This window comes from Medicago sativa, chromosome 6 (genome assembly GCF_051527215.1).
Source record: "Medicago sativa cultivar Bolivia chromosome 6, Bolivia_mono, whole genome shotgun sequence".
NCBI classification, from domain to species: Eukaryota; Viridiplantae; Streptophyta; class Magnoliopsida; order Fabales; family Fabaceae; genus Medicago; species Medicago sativa.
The window spans coordinates 83,032,847-83,053,372 of record NC_140754.1 but is presented as its reverse complement, the minus strand read 5'-3'; the positions used below and the strand labels follow the sequence as shown (position 1 = coordinate 83,053,372).

At 37.4% G+C, this 20,526-nt stretch overlaps 1 protein-coding gene and 1 pseudogene across 2 annotated transcripts; one reads left to right on the top strand and one right to left on the bottom strand.

The window, feature by feature from the left end:
- Positions 1–257: 257 nt before the first annotated feature.
- On the top strand, positions 258–20,211 carry LOC146917436 (uncharacterized). Its single transcript, XM_085721879.1, has 5 exons — positions 258–303; positions 1,772–2,226; positions 14,295–14,771; positions 14,839–15,040; positions 19,418–20,211. The coding sequence occupies exons 1-5, from the start codon at positions 258–260 to the stop codon at positions 20,209–20,211; spliced, it is 1,974 nt and encodes a 657-aa protein (XP_085578005.1).
- LOC146917437 (dynamin-2A-like) lies at positions 15,395–19,115 on the bottom strand (annotated as a pseudogene). Its single transcript, XR_015015619.1, has 8 exons — positions 18,762–19,115; positions 18,634–18,684; positions 18,448–18,559; positions 18,260–18,352; positions 17,954–18,015; positions 17,759–17,841; positions 17,430–17,659; positions 15,395–15,787 (listed from the first exon to the last, which is right to left on the bottom strand). The product of XR_015015619.1 is annotated as a dynamin-2A-like (transcript).
- Positions 20,212–20,526: the final 315 nt, after the last annotated feature.

Genomic DNA, 20,526 nt, shown 5'->3' with positions numbered 1-20,526 from the left:
CACAACCCTCACTCTTCCTCTCCCTTCTTCTCATCTACAACCTCCACCCCACCACCACGGCACCATCATCGCCGTTGTTTCCACCATCGTCGTTGTTTTCTCTCTCCCCATCATCGCCCCTCTTCCTCCCATCATCATCTCGCCGCCGCCGTCATAAACTATTCCATTGAAATCTACAAAATCAAAAACAACCAAACACAAATAAGAATTGGACTAGATCAGAAATGATGAACTTCACAGATATGAAAACTTTAGCGATGGCAGCGATGGATGGTTGTGGGTGGTGGTGGGTGGAGTTTTGTGGTGATGAGAGGAGATAGAGAGAAAGATACGTAACAGGGGAAGAGTGAAGGTAGTGCTTTGTTTACCTTGACCGTAAGTAAGTGATGGCAGTACATTGTATTTTATTTTAATTAAATAAATCTCAACCCTGGAATTTAATTTTGCCACATGTCTTCCATCCGAAGCTTAAATGGACTAAATGGAGTATTACCTAAATGGAGCATACCTGAACTCCGAGTAAAGATCCTTTTCATTTATAAAAATAAATGGAGAATACCATTTAGAAAGAGATACAAAAAAAAGAAAAAAAAAGATGTGGGTCCTACCACTAAGTGGATGAGTTAAGATCGGGTTAGGATCCTCTCCATTTGATAAAATTAATGGAAGTATACAATTTGGAGAGAGATAGACACGCGTAAAATAGATAGTGGGTCCTACTACTAAGTGGGTCCCACCATCATTAATTATTTTTTACTTTTTCCAAATTTTTTTGAGTCTATATCTCTCCAAATGGAGAGGATACAAAATGGAGAAGATCTTGACTCGTTAAGATCCTCTCCATTTGAGAAGTATGTAAGTATACAATTTTCCACTTCAATTAAATTTGATATGCAGAGATAATCTTTTTCATTATGGGATTAAGAATATAATTGGTAGAATGATAGTTCCTCCTTCAATTTTAGGTTGCATTTGCTTCTCTTTTCCTTCTATGTTTGCAATTATAGTGGAATGCAATCATGATCGTGACTAAACGACATAAATTTCTTTAGGGTCCGTTTGATGGTCAGGATACGATAGAGGCAAGATATGATATCATAAGGACATGATAAACATTAATCATATCATGTGTTTGATGCGCACATGATAACAAACATGATATCATTATAATTAAATGAAAAAATTGCTCTCATAATTAATTAAATATTGTAAAAGTTTGGCATGTTATTAATTATAATAGAAAATACATGCTATCATTATTTTAAAAATGACAGAATATCAAAATAATAAATAAGGAATTATATTCTTATCCCACAAGGGTAATTTCTAACCAAACTTATACTCAAGAAAGAAATTACAAAGGAAAGTCAAGATATGATAGGAAAATGATTTATTTTATCTTATTCCTTTGGTGCATCAAACATGAGATTTAAGCAAGATATGATTAATGTATCATATCCTGTCTCCCTATCGTGACCATCAACCGGACCCTAATTAAGAAATTAGGTGTTGCATTCGGCTCCTTCTACCGTACACCCATATATTTGGGTAAAGATCCTCTCCATTTTGTACAATAAATGGAGTATGCAATTTGGAGAGAGATAGACACATAAATTAGATAGTGGGTCTCACTATTAAGTGGGTCCCACTATCATTAATTACTTTTTAGTTTTTTTTGAGATTTTTTTATGTCTCCAAATGGATGAAATGGAGAGAATCTTAACTCCATATATTTGTATGTACCAATACTCCAAACTAAAATGACCAATAGTTTATGAAGCTGAATTACATGACTGCAGTACCCACCTCCATGGTCGAGTTACTCTACAGAGGTCTGATGCTCCTATCACAACTCAGCTGCTGAGGCAAAAATTGAAGACTATTTGGATGAATATGGGTAATTGGGAAGTAACTCCACTAGGCAGAGGGTGTTTCGAGTTCAATTTCACCACTGTTGCAGATATGAGGAAGGTTCTTGCGCAAGGATCCATCAATCTCAAGCCGGGCATCTTACGATTGTGTTGCTGGTCACACGACTTTAACACTCAGTCGCAAGTGCAGACACACACGCAAGTCTGGATCCGTTTGATGCACTTACCTCAGGAGTACTGGCGGGAGAAAACTCTTTTGGAGATAGCCTCTGGGGTTGGAACTCCTCTGCTTGTGGATGACGCTACAAAATCCAGGTTATTCGGAATTTATGCGAGGATACTAGTGGATGTTGACATTGAAGGTGAGAAAAACACAAGAAGGGGGGTTGAATTGTGTTTTGAAAAATTCTTCGTTTCTCCTAAACAACTGAATACACTGATCAGAAGCTAAGTGAGACAGCTTCTGAAGTGATGATCAGAATCTAAATGCAGCGGAATAAAACAGAGAGAGAGAAGAAAAACGACACAAAGCAATTATACTGGTTCCTTCCACAATCCGGAAGTAGTTCAGTCCCCCTTGGACTTCCAAGGAGATTTCACTATGAGTAATATCTGATTACAAATGCTCAAGCACACAAGCAAGAGACTTCCTTTGCTCAAGCACACAAGCAAGAGACTTCCTTTGCTCAAGAACACAATCAAGAGACTTCCTGCTCAAGCACAATTGCAAGAGACTTCCTAACTAAACAAAATTACACAGAAAATTGTTTAAGTTTGAACACTTGATATACAATCAGAGGTGCTCACAATACAAATCAGATACAGACTCAATGGACTTAAGAATTTCTAAGATATGACTTTGAGACACAGAAATTCTAAGTGAATGCAGAACAATTTCAGCAGAGGTTTGGTACTTGTGAAAATCTTGTGAGTCTTTCGTTCAGCGTTTTTGCATTACCAAATCTCTAGGTCTTCACTCCTTTATATAGAGGTGTGAAAGAGACGTTGTGAAATTGCCAGCACACCAAAGAGTCGTTGTTGAAGCTTGATCTTTCACCAATGATATATTGCCTGATTTGGTTGTTGTCCTATGAAGAACAAATTTGAATTCCATTCCTTATCCAAAGGAACATCTATGCAGGCGAAACCGTATTCTGGAGCTGTTTTCTTGTCCTGTAGCGTGGACACAAAACAGAGTAGTGGAGAACGTGGTTGTACAATTCGTACAAAGTACAATGTCAACGCTTTCGTCTAAACTGCAAGCACAAGCCTTCAAACACCTTTGAAATGACCGTTGCAAAATTCCACTAATCCTTTGTTTGTGTTTTCGAATCCAATAGACAGCTTTTGCATTGATAATTCTTCAATTCTTGATTCTTTGCAAATCCAGTTGATATTCAGCTTCTGGTGAAATGGCTTCTGATGAGGCAGCTTCTGATGATGCAGCTTCTGATGATACAGCTTCTGATGATATGACTTCTGGACTTCTTGTCTTCAGGAGCACTATTCTTCAGGAGCACTAATCTTTCTTTCAGAAGCGGCTTAACTTCAGGAGCGCTTTTTCTCTTCAGTAACAAGTTGCCTTTAGGAGCGTCCAAGCTTCAAATTTTTGTTGTTTCCTTTGCTCTTTATTTGCTCATTCAGAACCAATGATGATGTAACTTTATAATTATGGTCCTGTACACTTGAACAAATATTAGCTAGTCCAATTTACAATTTTTAATACCTTGTTATCATCAAAACTCTTTAAGGTTCATTGTTAAACACATTTTGTTCCAACAATCTCCCCCTTTTTGATGATGACAAACAAAAGTATTTAAAATTGATCAATTGTTGTTAATCTAATTAACAAGTTGACTTTGGGGTTCTGAGGTTTGTAAGCTCAGAGTCTGAGGTTTGTAAGCTCAAACTCCCCCTGAGTCTGATAGTCTTTAAGGTGAGGTTTGTAAGCTCCCCCTAAGTTCTATCCAGGTTAATTAAATTCATTTTTCGCACAATAAAAATATCAGAGCTTTAAAAAATTGAATCATTGAAAGAATTAACTTATAGATAAGAAGAATGGTTCAATTAATTTTACTTGAATTTTGATACTTCTTCGTTCGTTCATAGCTTATACCAATAAGGTAAAAAAAAATGATAGAAGTTTTTCAAAAATTTCAAATGCCATTAATGTTAAAGGGGCTGAGAGCCTTTAAATACTTGTCACGTATACTCCCCCTTTTGTCATTATCAAAAAAAATGAAATAAATGTAAGCATAAAAGACAAAAAGATATGAGAAAAACTCAAACATGAGAGAGTATAATAGGAAATTAACTAAATAAATCAGAGCAAAGTATATGAACGTGAATATCCAATTATCAGAAGCAGCTAAGCAGTCAGAACCAGTAAACATTCAGAAGCATAGAGAAATAAAACAAGATGGTTTCAGAAGCAAGGACTAAGAATTTAAAACAAACAACAAACAAAAATAACACAAATGTGTGCAGCTAAGGGTTGGTTTGATGTTGTTTCTTCATCTTCTCCATTTCTTCAATTTTCTTCTGCAACAGTTCTTCAAGCTGTTGTTGCCTCTGGAGAAGAGCATGTTCCCTTTCTCTAGCTTCTTGCTGCTGCTGTGCCATCTGTTTCTTCAGAAGCTTACACAACCTTGCTTCTCTGGTCAAGTAATCCTTTTCTGAGAAGAAAGGCTGGTTTGCCAGGAGCAGTGTAGAACTTCTTACTCTGAGACTCTGATTCAAATTTTTCATTAGCCTTCTGACTGAGGCTTGCTTGACTCTGATGCATTTAGCCTTGATATTTTCAATAAGCTCAGCTGCCCGGTTCTGAAGTGATGCCCAGGAGTCTTCATATGCACTTGTGAGATCAATTGTCCTTCTTTGATCCACCAGATTATGCATTTGACTCAGGATTGTGAGAAGCTCAGCATTAATATATCCAGATTCCAGGATGTTTGTGGGTGGATGTTCAAGGGTTTCAAGATCAGAATCACTGATTTCCAGGTCTTGAACAGGGTTAGGAACTGGAATGGTAAAGTGTGTTTGTGTGTTTGAAGATGAAGGCTGGTCAGAAGTAATGTGTGTGGTAGAGGTTGAGGTTTGAACATTGACTTGAGAGTTGTCAACATCCATGGGAGTTGGTTCTGGGGAGTGTTCAATTTCAGTTGGTGGTTGTTGTGGTGAAGTTGATGTTTGAGTGTTGAGTTGGGGGTCAATGGTAGCTATTGGTGATTGTGGGGGTGTTGTGGGTTTATGTGGTTCAGGTGTGTGTTGATGGGGGTTTTCTGAAACAACATTTTCAGAAGCAGCTGCTTCTGGAGTTGTTCCAGAGGCCTTTTCTGAGGTAAGCTTGTCTTTGGGTAAGTCACCTGAATAGTGTAGAATAAGATTGTCTAAGACAGAAGTGTCTTCTATTGGTTCAGGTACTGATGGTGAAGAGGGTGAAATGGGGATAGAGGTGACTGGAATCTGGATTACCTGAACTGCAGGGCCAGCTTCAGAAGTGATCTTCTGTGGACCAGCAGCTTGAGGAACTACTTCTGAATTTCCATCTTCTGGAGCATCTTCAAAAATGATCATCATTTCGTCTTCCTCATTGTCTTCAGTAGTCTTACCAGCAATGGCTCTTACTTCGGCCAATTTCTCTTTGTAGAACCTATCACAATCTTCTAAACCTAAAGCCTTGAGCTTTTCATCTCTTTGATGAATGTATTGTGCTCTTTGTTCCTTTTTGTCTGATATAAGATAAGAAGCACGTTCATCTGCCATCCTTTTCATTCTTGGAGTCATCTCAACCATATGACTCACAAGTTGAAGGGGAGCCTTCTTCTTCTTTAGCTTGGGATCAGCCTCTTCTTTCTCTATTTCTTTAAGAGCTTCCTCCAGCTACTCTTCGGTGATTACCAAATCTGCCTTACCTTTTCTTCTTTTCTGAGGAATAGAAGCAGCACCAACCTTCAGCATCTTTCCTTTATCCTTGACAGAAACAGGTTTAGCTTCAGACTTAGCAACTTTTGGCTTTTCAGATTTAGCAATAGCAGCTTCTGACTCAGTACTAGTTCTGGCCCTCTTTCCTTTAGTAGGAGCAGCATCAGATTCTGAACTAGTTCTGGCCCTCTTCCCTTTAGGTGCATCAGAAACAGCAGCTTCTGACACAACAACTGCTTTGGCCTTCTTGCCTTTCCCTTTAGCAAGAGCAGCTTCCTCCTGAGAACTCGCATCTTCCTCCAAGACGTACTCAGCTACTAATCTAGCTAAGTGTTCAGGATTACTTTCCTTAACTATGGAAGGAAAGTCCCTGATAATCTCAGATTCTTCTGTGGTCATCTCCAACCACTTCTCATCTTTAGGAGCTGTCTTGAATAAGTGCATAGAATGCAATGTCTTGCTACTGATAGTCTTCTCTGCAGTAGAAACTTCGAAGCATTTATCAGAAGCATCCCTTGTTCTTCTCAATAAATCCAGCACTCTCCCTTGATAAAAAATCTCAGAGAGCAATCTTCCATAGGGCACTTGTTTCCTTCCTTTGACTGTGCCTTCATTAATAGCCCAGCAGAGATGATCCAATACATATCTTGGGAAGTTTATCTTTTCCAGATTGGTCATGAAATAAATTGCTAGCTTCTGTTGGTTGTTGGGTTGATCAGACCCACCTGCTCTTTGAAAGAAGCAATCGTTACTGAATTTCACCAACATTCTGTTGTGAATCTCCATTTCAGAAGGCTTAGCATCTTTGTTACCACCCAGAAGAGTGTTGTAGTAGTTTTGCAGCAGGACATCATCCTTTTTAACTATTTCTTGAAACCTTCCTTCTGCATTCATTCTACAAGCTTTAGCAATTATCTCCTCTGTGATGATTACGGGAATACCCATCACTTCAGACCTTATCTCAAGGCTACTGAAGGAAGTGGGATTCAACTCAATCTCCTTCTTTCCTTTCTTCGACCCAGCTTGTTTACCTGCTACCTTCACAGGCTTTCCATTGACGATTTCAGCCCTTAACCAGAAATCTTTGACCAAGTTCGCATATGTTGGCCCATTTAGCATCTTGAAGTATCCGGACAGTTTCTGAGTTTCTACATAACCTTCCATGTCCACGTCGTACTTCTTGAGTGAAGTGAAGTCCACTGGCGATTCTACTTGAACTATTAAGGATTCCCATGGAATATCCATAGTCTTCTCTTTGTAGACGGACCCAGATTCTGGTATGCTTTGCATGTTTGATGTAGATTCTGAAACTTTTGAGCTTGATGATGCCATTTGATGATAGACGAAGATTTGAAGAAGATGAAGATTTTAGGGTTCTAAGGTTGAGAAAATGCGCTTACTTCGCAAGAGGTTTGAGAGCAAATGTGTTTGTTGTGAGTGAGTAGTGTGTGAATTGTCAAAGTGTTAAAAGTAAAACGATTGCAATTCAAAAGAGACAAACAAACATAACATTAATGACAAAATTGGGGGCGCGTGAAAAGTACTTTCAAAGCTATTAAATCATCATTGCCATTTTAGTTATACACCAACACATAGAGGCCACATAAGAAGTTCACAGAGTAACTACCAAGTTAGTGGGCCAGAAGTTACTTTTTAAAAGGTAACTTCCAACGTTTCCACTAATTCAACTATTCAGAAGCAACAAATCCAACTTCTGGACTTCAGATGCTGACGTCATCATCAGAAGCGAGTTTTCCTCAGAACCTCAATAAAGAGCTTCTGATGGACTACCGCTTCTGAACCAACTTCAGAACCTAAAACCCTATTCAGGAGCAAGCGAGCATTTAATCAGATACAAAGTGCATGTTCAAATTTTTCTTTATAAAATCAAATCTTTCAACAGTTAAAGGCTTAGTAAATATATCAGCCCATTGATTTTCAGTATCAATGAATTGTATATCTAAAATTCCTTTTTGAACATAATCTCTGATAAAATGGTGTTTGATTTCAATGTGCTTAGCTCTTGAATGCAAAATTGGATTTTTAGACAAACAAATAGCAGCAGTATTATCACAATAAATGGGAATACTGTTAGCAGTTATCTGATAATCTTCCAACTGATGTTTCATCCAAAGTAGTTGTGTACAACAACTTGCAGCTGAAATGTATTCTGCTTCTGCTGTAGACATAGCAATAGTTGTTTGTCTTTTGCTAGCCCAGGATATAAGATTATCACCCAGAAATTGACAGTTGCCACTGGTTGACTTTCTTTCAATCCTATCACCAGCATAATCAGCATCACAGAATCCAATTAGCTTATAATCTAAGGATTTCCTATAAAGGAGTCCAAGATTAGTTGTTCCCTTCAAATACCTGAAGATTCTCTTGACAGCAGTCATATGAGATTCTCTAGGATCTGATTGGAATCTTGCACACAAGCATACACTGAATAAAATATCTGGCCTAGATGCAGTGAGGTATAACAAAGAACCAATCATACCTCTATACAGCTTCTGATCTACTTTAGCTCCTTCATCTTCTTTGCTTAAGTTGCACGTAGGGTGCATTGGAGTGTTCATCACTTTACAATCTTCAAGTTTGAACTTCTTCAGAAGCTCCTTTGTGTACTTTGATTGATGAACATAAACTCCATCTTTGCATTGATTGATTTGAATGCCAAGGAAGAACTTCAGCTCTCCCATCATGCTCATTTCAAATTCATCCTGCATTAACTCAGAAAATTCCTTGCAAAGAGATGCATTAGTAGAACCAAATATTATATCATCAACATATATTTGCACAACAAGAATATCTTTCCCAAGGATCCTTCTGAAGAGTGTAGTATCAACCTGTCCTCTTTTAAAATCATTTTTGATTAAGAAATTACTTAGTCTATCATACCAAGCTCTGGGAGCTTGTTTCAAGCCATATAGTGATTTCTTCAGTTTAAAAACATGGTCAGGATATTTAATATCCTCAAATCCAGGAGGTTGCTTGACATACACTTCTTCTTCTATGACACCATTTAGAAATGCACTCTTGACATCCATTTGATATAATATTATGCCATGATTAACTGCATAGGAAAGAAGTAACCTGATTGCTTCCAATCTTGCAACTGGAGCAAACGTTTCAGTGTAATCAATGCCTTCTTGTTGACTATACCCTTGTGCAACAAGCCTGGCTTTGTTTCTTGTTACTTCACCTTGCTCATTCAGCTTGTTTCTGAATACCCATTTTGTTCCAATAATGTTCTTGTGCTGAGGTTTGGGTACCAGATCCCACACATCATTTCTTTGAAATTGATTCAACTCTTCTTGCATAGCTAGGATCCATCCATCATCTGAAAGTGCTTCATCAACTGTTGTAGGTTCAATCATTGAGATTAGTCCAATCATTGACTCTTCTTGTCTGAAATGTGATCTTGTTCTTCTTGGACTATCTTTGTTTCCAATGATTAGCTCCTCAGGATGTGAAGACTTGTGTTTGAATGTGTTTTTGGGAGGATCTTCTTGATGTGAGCCATCTTGTGCTTCATCAGAAGCAGTTTTATCTTGCGCTTCTGATGTGTGTTCAGCTTCTGGACTATCTTCAGACTCAGCTATCTGATCAGGTTCTGGAGTAGCTTCAGGAACCTGTATCTCTGCAAAACTTTCATCTTGCTTTGAAGTTTTATCTTCAAGCTCCTTGTCATCAAATTTAACGTGCATAGATTCTTCAACACAGAGTGTTTCTGAATTATACACTCTGTATGCCTTTGACCTTTCAGAGTAACCTAAAAAGATTCCTCTTTGGGCCTTGGCATCAAATTTCTTTAGGTAGAGCTTGTTGTTCAGAATGTAACATGTACATCCAAATTGATGAAAGTAAGAGATATTGGGTTTTCTTCCTTTAAAGAGTTCATATGCTGTTTTCTCCAAAATAGGTCTAATGTAGATCCTGTTTTGAACATAGCATGCTGTATTCACTGCTTCTGCCCAAAAATGTTTTGGTAAATTGTTTTCATGAATCATGGTTCTGGCCATTTCTTGTAAAGTTCTATTCTTTCTCTCTACAACCCCATTTTGTTGTGGTGTTCTAGGAGAAGAGAATTCATGGAAAATTCCATGTTTTTCACAAAAAGCTTCAAATGGCTCATTTTCAAATTCTCCACCATGATCACTTCTGATTTTCAAAATTTTTGATTCTTTTTCAGATTGAATTTGAGTGCAGAAGCTACTGAATACATCACACGCAACATCTTTACTCTTTATGAATTTCACCCAAGTCCATCTGCTGTAATCATCAACAATGACTAATCCATATCTACTTCCATATAAGGATGCAGTACTCACTGGTCCAAATAAATCAATATGGAGTAATTCTAAAGGTCTTGAGGTTGAAACAATGTCTTTGGTTTTAAAAGATGATTTCACAATTTTCCCTCTCTGACATGCACCACAGAGTGCATCTGAATGATAGTCAATGTCTGGTAGCCCTTTCACAAGTTGTAACTTACTAAGCTTAGAGATTAACCTCCAGTTAGCATGTCCCAACCTTCTGTGCCACATCCATTTCTTATCATTCACTGATAGTAGGCAAATCACCTTCTGATCAGCCAGTTCAGAAAAATTGATTTTATAGACATTGTCAACTCTCTTTCCCTTGAACACAATGGATTTGTCTTCCTTGTTGATTACTGTACAGTTGGGTTTTTCAAAAAGCACATCATAACCATTATCACAAAATTGACTAATGCTCAAAAGGTTATGTTCAAGACCATCTACCAACCATACATTATTAATTGAGGTAGAGGAATTACCAATAGTTCCTGTACCTATGATCTTGCCTGACTGGTTGCCTCCAAATTTCACATTTCCTCCCTCTTTCATTGTTAGGCTGAGGAACATGGACTTGTCTCCTGTCATGTGTCTTGAGCAACCGCTGTCTAGGTACCATGATCTTTGCTTTGGCACTGCTCTTAGACATACCTGCATCATTGACATTTTTAGTTTTAGGTACCCATTGTTCTATGGGTCCTGGAAGGTTAGTACTTAAGGCTTTACTCTTCACTTCTTGTACCTTGTGCTGTGAGTTGGGTTGCTTCTGATTAACCATCACCTTAGGTTTTGGTACTTCAGAAGCAGTAACTGCCTTCTTCTGAAACTTAGACTTCAGAACCCCAGATTTTGGTTTCACCAGACTCTGAGGAATAGGTTCTGATCTTTTCAGGATCCTAACCTTTAAAGTCTTGGAATCAGATTTGATCATAGCCTTTGACTTAGAGTTCTTTGGCTTTGAATTAATCTTAGCCTTAGAACTAGAAGCTTCAGGTTCTGATTGAACAACAGTTTCCAACGCAGCCCCTTCTGGTACAAAGAATGTTTTCAGACCTTCCTTGATGCATTCACAACAAGACTTTAGATTGGTTTTCTTAAGTTTCACTTCTGGAAAACCAATTCCTCTGCCATTGTTCTTGTAAATGCTATAAATCATAGAAGCTACGCTGCTTCTGTCAATGCCAGATATAATGAAATCTTCAAGAGCAATTTCATGATTACTTAAAGGTTTTTCATTACACTTTTCTTGTAGCTTCTGACATAAGAACCTGAGCTGATCTTCATATGTTTTACACATGAAATCAAAGCCCCTAAGTCCTTGTTCAGAAGCTTTCAGATCCAATAGAGTTGATTTTTGCTGTTGTACCAAATCAGCATATTTTTCTTTTAAATCCTTCAACTCATTGGTTCTTACTTCAAAATGTGTAAGAAGTTCTTTAAGTGACTCAACAAGTTCATCTCTGGGAATTTTGGAATATACCTCGTTTTCATCTTCTGAGTCTGAATCTGATCCAGCTTCTGAAGTTGCTGTTGCTACCAACCCAACAGCTACCTTTGCATCTTCATCAGCTTCCTCTTTATCAGATCCAGATTCACTACCCAAATCATCCCAGGTTGCCATTAAACTCTGCTTAATCTGCTTCTTGAATTTGCTTGGTTTGAATGTAGACCTCTTTGACTTGTCCTTTGACTTTTCTCTTTGAAGATCAGGGCATTCAGCAATGAAGTGTCCCGGCTTCTTACAGTTGAAGCATCCCTTCTGATCTTCTTTCCTTGAGCTTCTGGAGTTACCCCTTTTGGCGAGAAACTTTCTGTTCTTCTTGGCCAGATATTGAAGTCTGTTTGAGAGCATGGCCATTTTAGCAGCATCTGGTTCAGAATCTGAACTTGACTGTTCTTCCTCTTCAGATTCAACCACTTTGAGAGCTTTTGATGACTTGCCTTTGGATGAAAGAGCTATTGATTTACTCTTCTTAGTAGACTCATGTTCATTAAGACTTAACTCATGAACTTTGAGAGAACTAACAAGATCTTCGACACTTAAAGTGTTTAAATCTTTAGCTTCCTCAATGGCAGTCACCTTCGGTCTCCATCTGGCAGGTAAGCTTCTGAGAATCTTGCTTACATGATCAGAAGCAACATAGCTCTTCTTTAGAATCTGTAGCCCAGAAACTAAGGTTTGAAACCTTGAGTACATCTCCTCAATAGTTTCATCATCCTTCATCTTGAATAACTCATACTGATGTACAAGCAGAAGAGCCTTTGCTTCTTTGACCTTCTTGCTCCCTTCATAATTTGAACAGAGAGAAGCAAACATAGCTTTAGCAGTGGATTTGTCACTCATCTTCATGTACTCTGCTTTGGGTATGGCAGTGACAAGAGCTCCTCTGATAATATGATGCTTCTTGTAGAGTTTCCTCAGTTCTGGAGTTTGTTTCTTTCTATCCACAACAGCTCCTTCTTCATCAAGGACTAAATCACCAACACCATCTTCCAGAATATCCCATAATTCTTCATCTAGGCTCATGATGTAACTGTAAAAATTGGTCTTCCACCAAGAGAACTCTTCAGCATCTCCATTGAACTTTGGAACTTTTCCAACACTGGTTTTCTTACTATCACTATAATCATGTGAGACATTTTTATAGCTAGTATCACCAGAACCATTAGGAGGAGGAGTAGTCATGTTTTTCTCAGATCTTTGACTGTTGCACGGTTAAGTGTTACACAACAGACCAAGGCTCTAGATACCAATTGAAGGTGAGAAAAACACAAGAAGGGGGGTTGAATTGTGTTTTGAAAAATTCTTCGTTTCTCCTAAACAACTGAATACACTGATCAGAAGCTAAGTGAGACAGCTTCTGAAGTGATGATCAGAATCTAAATGCAGCGGAATAAAACAGAGAGAGAAGAAAAACGACACAAAGAAATTATACTGGTTCCTTCCACAATCCGGAAGTAGTCCAGTCCCCCTTGCACTTCCAAGGAGATTTCACTATGAGTAATATCTGATTACAAATGCTCAAGCACACAAGCAAGAGACTTCCTTTGCTCAAGCACACAAGCAAGAGACTTCCTTTGCTCAAGAACACAATCAAGAGACTTCCTGCTCAAGCACAATTGCAAGAGACTTCCTAACTAAACAAAATTACACAGAAAATTGTTTAAGTTTGAACACTTGATATACAATCAGAGGTGCTCACAATACAAATCAGATACAGACTCAATGGACTTAAGAATTTCTAAGATATGACTTTGAGACACAGAAATTCTAAGTGAATGCAGAACAATTTCAGCAGAGGTTTGGTACTTGTGAAAATCTTGTGAGTCTTTCGTTCAGCGTTTTTGCATTACCAAATCTCTAGGTCTTCACTCCTTTATATAGAGGTGTGAAAGAGACGTTGTGAAATTGCCAGCACACCAAAGAGTCGTTGTTGAAGCTTGATCTTTCACCAATGATATATTGCCTGATTTGGTTGTTGTCCTATGAAGAACAAATTTGAATTCCATTCCTTATCCAAAGGAACATCTATGCAGGCGAAACCGTATTCTGGAGCTGTTTTCTTGTCCTGTAGCGTGGACACAAAACAGAGTAGTGGAGAACGTGGTTGTACAATTCGTACAAAGTACAATGTCAACGCTTTCGTCTAAACTGCAAGCACAAGCCTTCAAACACCTTTGAAATGACCGTTGCAAAATTCCACTAATCCTTTGTTTGTGTTTTCGAATCCAATAGACAGCTTTTGCATTGATAATTCTTCAATTCTTGATTCTTTGCAAATCCAGTTGATATTCAGCTTCTGGTGAAATGGCTTCTGATGAGGCAGCTTCTGATGATGCAGCTTCTGATGATACAGCTTCTGATGATATGACTTCTGGACTTCTTGTCTTCAGGAGCACTATTCTTCAGGAGCACTAATCTTTCTTTCAGAAGCGGCTTAACTTCAGGAGCGCTTTTTCTCTTCAGTAACAAGTTGCCTTCAGGAGCGTCCAAGCTTCAAATTTTTGTTGTTTCCTTTGCTCTTTATTTGCTCATTCAGAACCAATGATGATGTAACTTTATAATTATGGTCCTGTACACTTGAACAAATATTAGCTAGTCCAATTTACAATTTTTAATACCTTGTTATCATCAAAACTCTTTAAGGTTCATTGTTAAACACATTTTGTTCCAACAGACATGTCTGAAAAACTCTTTAATTCAGTTCTTGTAGGGAGGGAGGGATTTGCTTTCCCGGTCGAAGTTCAGTATGAAAGACACACTCTCTTTTGCTCTCATTGCAAGAATATAGGTCATAGCATTCAACAATGTAGGAAATTGGGTGTGGTTAACAGTAAGAAGCCAATTGACCACAACAAGAGACGGGGATTTAAGCAACAAGCTACAAAATTCAATATTGTGACTATGAAGGACATACATGGTAACAATAATACCACTGAAGCTGCTGCTCCTCATGTCTCTAAGACGCCATACACAATCTCACACTCTGCTGATTTAATAAGGCAGGGAGCTCCATTCATTCCAATTGCTCAACAAGGATCCAAATGTTACTCTGCAGGTCCTTCTTTCAAAGTCCCTGATTTAAACGGTAATAGTCAATTTGGAGACATATTGGATTCTAATAATTCTACAGGAGTCCCTATCCTTTCTGGGGGGGCAAGATTGCTTGGATGACCAAAATCTTGTCCTCCATAATTCCTTTGACATATTTGACGCTGAGAAGGATAGGGAAAATGGAGAGGCTATTTCTGATGACATGGACTCTTTAGAAGTCTTATTAGACATGCCGAAGGCTGTCAAAGACCTTCCAAAAGAGATAATCAATGAGGGTGTTTCTCATGAGACTTCTACAAGTTACAAGGTGTCTACTCCTTTTCAGGACGAGCCTATTGTGACTGTCGTTAAGCCCCCTGTGACAAACACTAGTGCAGAAAACACTTTTTAAATCAGGTGAATATGACTTTTTAAATCGGGTGGACATCCGATTTATAGGTGGCCGATTTAAAAAGTGGATTTGATTTTAAGTCAGACCCCTTTACCCGATTTAAAATCTTTCAATTTAAATCGGTTCATCCCATTTAAAATCCTTTAATTTAAATCGGTTGAAACCATTTAAAAAATCTCAACAAGAGTCAAAATCTGATAATTTAAATCGGTTCACCCCATTTAAAATCTCTATATATATTTTTTTTTTTTTGAAAAAAATCTATATATTTTTTTTAACACGATTATGGTACTAAATTTAATATAATAATAAAAAATTTTACGGACATAGCCACTAATATGAAATATCATATGCTCAAATTTTGTATCAAACCTGTCATTGTTACAATATCAAACAAATTCAAAGTTACAATATCATAAAACTAAACAAAAGCTAAACATTGTTTCAAAGCATAGCTATTGACATAATTAAATTACATCAAAATTACATAAACAAAAAGGATCAGCAAGATCCAATTACATCATTACATCTTCAAGAGCAAAATAGGAACCTGAGATTACAGGATTTACCTAGAGATTACAATGTGTGTGAGGAAACTCTTGTCAGAAATGGAATGAGAAATTGCCTTTACTCAACTGCAATTTCCCCGGCTGCAATTCTGCAAAATGGCCCAAGTTGTACCTCTAAAACGTGTTGTAATCCAGGAATCGGAAAATAAACATAGAACCTGGTGTAATCAAATTTTAAAACAAAACTTATATTAGTAAAGATACCAGAATGCATATGCAAAGATACTTAAGAAACCAGAATGCACAATAATGCAGAGATGACATAGTTTAAAGTTAAACTCTGTTAAACCATGATTTCTTTTATTTCAACCAGTATAAGCTATTAACTAGTAAACCTAACTAAATATTCATAGGCATTCATCAAAAGAACTGCAAGGGACCAATTATTTATGAAGAAAGTATTAAAACAGAATAAAGGAAACCTAAGGCCTAATACAAGTAGTTTATATTATAATCCTATGCTCAATGCCAAAGTCTCACATTTATCCTTAGGCATCCTACTTTCTATTCACAAAACCACATGTTATGCTTTAAAAATTTGAAAAACATTGCATAATTTCAGAGATGCTTATTCACTTTTAAGATCATTTACAATTTCAAACTACAACCGCACTAGCCTTGAAACTTTCAGAAGTAAAAACAGTGTTTAAAAATCCACAAGTTAATAACATACTCAAAAACTCACCTTGTACAAAGGGTTAAAAAAACCAGTTAGATGACAGTGCATGCTAACCAAAAAGCAATATCATTATAAGCATCTAAATGCTTATTATAGTAAATAACTTAATTAAAAAATTCTAAATGCTTATTATAGCATATTGCTTATTAAAAAAGATATTAATTTAGCTTAAATCGTACCACTCGCGGATAAAATGAAAAGAGGGACAAATAGAGCCGGTGCCGTACAAAGGCGGAACACCGAATACACACTAAAACCCCAGGAACCGCAAAAATAATCCCACCTCCCACCTAGTCCTGAAGCTAAAATATACAAGGGGTAAAAATATATCAGTAACCAAATTGGTTTTGACAGAACACTAAAATCCATCTAAGCATACAATTGCTTCAAACACTAGCTCCCAGACCAAAAGTAAGGCGCTGACAGCACAACAACAGTGAACCAGAAAAACAATGCTAAAGAAGATGCAAAGGGAAGGAGAAAGAATGAACTTGAGATTTGTTCGGATGTAGCACGACGACAACAGTACACAATTTTGCGGCAACGACAACGGAACACGATAAAATATACCTCAATTCACTATGCATCTACTCTATATCTTTCCCAAGCATCTCAGTCTCATGTTGTAACAAAGAAAAATGGTGCCCTTGAATTATAACTTTTTCAGCATATTACAACACCAGGCAAACAAAACCAATCTCAACAATAAAACAAATTAAAGAAATCAATTATTACAAGGATAAAGAAAAATAAAATTACGGACGAGAAAAAAAGGAAAGAAAATAGTTCCTTAAAGTGAATGTATAAGCATGTGAATGTACACTCCATAAAGTTATGGAGAAAAGTTAGATAAAACAATATTTTAGAAGGTATAATTTACAATAGTGATAGAAGTATATTTATGTGATCACACTACTAGGCAGAATTTACAATAGTGATAGGATTATATATAAGCATGAGTGAAGAAGTTTCTAACTCAATTAAAGTCATATACATCACCTTCAAATCATTGCTTTACAGGTTAGAGAAACACAGTTGTTGTTTTACACAGCCACCAAGTCAAAATCAATAAAGTATCTACACATGTATATAATGACATTATATAAGGACATAGACATCACCTTCAAATCATCACTCTCTGCTCTCCATGCAGTTTCTGAAGAATTTTCAGAACCAAAAGATCCAGACTGTGGCGTAGCTGTTGAAACCGATTGACAAATTAATGCAACCCACGGGATATCTTGTGCTTTTGTAGGACCCTTATTCAGTAGAAGTGCTTCAACTGCAGCTATTGTTTTTTGGTCTGATGCAGCTTGATCAATTTTACTAATAACATCAACAATTGTTGTACCTATCAAAATTAAGGTCGAAAGGAACCGAGCAAATCCTTAGGATAAAAAGTTCACATGTTATACATAAAAGCATTAATAACAAGAAAAATGTAAATTACCTAGAGGATTCAATTTCAAGTGCTTGAGCTGCTGGTACAATAACAACCAAAATGGCATCATTATGCTCAGCATATTCACTAACCTATACAAAGGCAAAAGGAAATATTACCATAATTCCGAAACCATTCAATGATGATAACATCAAAAAAATTGGGAATAAACTATAGGATAAGTAAATGAAGGACAACACTTACTGTTGATTTGTTCATGATGTGATGATCCAACCCAGGTAAATCAACTAACATGAGAGGTGGTGCTGGGAGGACAAGATGTAAACAATAATGTTAGCAGAAAAAATAAGGTAATGAAATCAATTACCATGAAGCACCGACACGAGACATGACACTGACACATGTAGTAATTAGACACTGACACATGTAGTAATTAGAGGAAAATGACAAAATTGAATGTAATCACATGTGTAGGTGCCGTGTAAGACACGCCTTCAATCATAGATGTCGGTGCTTCAGAGATCAATTATCACTCATTCAAATACAGACCTGTACTCGTTCGTAGCTTCAATTTTATCTGATCTCGAGGCTTGGCTAAGGAAGCCTTACGCAACCTATCCTGCAACGCATGTCTTAAATCACCTGCACAAAACAAAACAAAACAAAACAAATCGCATAAATACATACACTATAAACCGAATCCATAACGCAAAAATGCACAGATCAGATTAACTAACTTGCTGAGATTTATCATCAATCTGCAATATAATCGATTTGGTACTCAACGGTGTATCTCGTTGCAGATAAATCACGATCGGAGCTCTCGTAACTACATTTTTCACCGATAGGCTGAAGAAATCAAACAAAATTTCACTGTCACTTTCACTTCATCTTTTGAAATTGAGATTCAAAACCTAACTTACCAAAACTATATGTCCAATTAAACTGTTCAACGCTGCTGATTTACCAGAACCCTACGAAATCCAAATTAAAATCAAAGTCAAAAAAATCAAAACCGCAATATTGAACAAAATCGATTGTGGAGGCTTACGACATTGCCGAGAGCAACGACATTGAGAAGAGTGGAAGGTCTTCCGTCTTCATCGTGACGTATGGAATCAGCGAGCTCCGATAACTCTTGGATCGCCGCCATGGAAGATCACAAAATCGTTGGATCCAAAAAAGGTTATAGAGAGAGAAAGCGTTGAAATAGAGATCGATCGAAACGGAAACCCTTGAGGTGATGAGCGGGTTTCGCGACGGCGGTGGGTGGATGTGCGGGTTTCACGACGGCGGCGGGTTTGATGGTTAATAAGTGGGTCGATTGATGAGAGTTGGCTGAGATTTGGATCTCGCACAGGAATGGGTTGAGCGAAGGGTGAGAAATTAGGTTTGGGAACTGATGAATTTGGGTTTGAAATCAATATTATGTTAAAATTTTATTTTAATTTTAATATAAAATTGTTTTTAAATCGGGTTACACAATTTAATATTTATTGTTGTCAAAATCTTTTCTTATCATGGGTTTTTAAGTCAGGTGGATTGCATCCCATTTAAAATCCCTGAGTTAATAAGTGTTTTTTGTACTAGTGAAACTTGAAGCCGAATGATGGGAGGCTGGTTTTCCCCATCCTTCCTTCAACCTCATCATTGCAGGATGACGCAGCTGGGAGGCAGTCCTTCCCAGTGTCATCTCTGCGTCTTCAGAGACAACTTTGGATCCTGCTGATGTATCTAGGTGGGCTGCAACGCCTATGTTATCTCCGATCCCTCTGCTTGTTCCTCAAAACAAAGAGCATCTTGTCTGCAATATAACAAAACAAGTTGATATAAACATTTTGCAAGCCAACAACAAACTCTTCAGCACTGTTGTTTACCCTTCTGCTACTGTGTTGCTTGATAAAGTTATTAATGATCAGGATGCAAAGGTGAATGGTCCAGGAAAGCCTATTGAAGACTCAGAGAAAGAGGAGCTTACTCTCGAAGGAATCCCTATTGAAGGTTCTAATAGTGCAATTCAGGTTGAGGCTTTGAAAACTTGTCATGATCATAACAAATTTGAGGTCACTCAAAGCAATAAGGGTTGGGAAGATAGAGAGAATAGTTTGTCTTCTCAAAATGATATGTCTGGTCCCTTGGTTACTTGTACTGCTATGGCCATGCCTCTCACTAGCTATTCAGCTTTGACCTTGGACAAGAGGCCTTTTGCTGCTCATACTGCTATGGCCAATGCTCCTTCTAAGAAAGCAATGGAAAGTGTTAGAGTGCTTAAGAAGCTTTGGGGGGATTTATCATCTGATGATCAAGAGAGTGAGGTTGAATGTGATAGATATGTTGCTGGCATCACAGAAAAGGATGAGGAATATACTCCATGTACCTCTAAAAGACAAAAAAAGAAAGAGAAACTGCAAAGGACAAGAGTTGATAGTAAGGAAGGAATTCAAACCAGCTCTAAAAAATGTGCAAAAAAAGACATTCATGAAGCTTTTTGGAAGATTTAGGAAGCTGGAATTTGGTTGTTCTGTTTCTTTTAGAGTTTCTGTTTTAGTAGCTATGTTTTCTTTGGCTTCACTATAGTAGTTGCTTCTCATTCACTGTTTGTTTCTTATCTCTTAGGCTTGCCTTTCTTTAGCCTTGCTTGTGTATTCTCTTTGGTTGTACCAGGTTCAGGCCTCTCCTGACTTTTATTGCTTTCTTTTGCCTTTATCAAAAAAAAGTTTGACTGGATTATAGAATTAGCACCGCCAAACTTGTGAGTTTTACACTTTGGGGCTTTTATTTTATGATATAATTAATTTTGGGGGGAATTAGTCACT

Bases quoted from the DNA above. Each gene is read 5' to 3' on its own strand.
- LOC146917436 (XM_085721879.1), top strand. From the start codon at position 258: ATGGCAGCGATGGATGGTTGTGGGTGGTGGTGGGTGGAGTTTTGTG. The intron at 304-1,771 runs GTGATGAGAGGA...AATGACCAATAG, and splicing joins GTGGTGGGTGGAGTTTTGTG to TTTATGAAGCTGAATTACAT. The intron at 14,772-14,838 runs GCAAGATTGCTT...GACGCTGAGAAG, and splicing joins TCCCTATCCTTTCTGGGGGG to GATAGGGAAAATGGAGAGGC.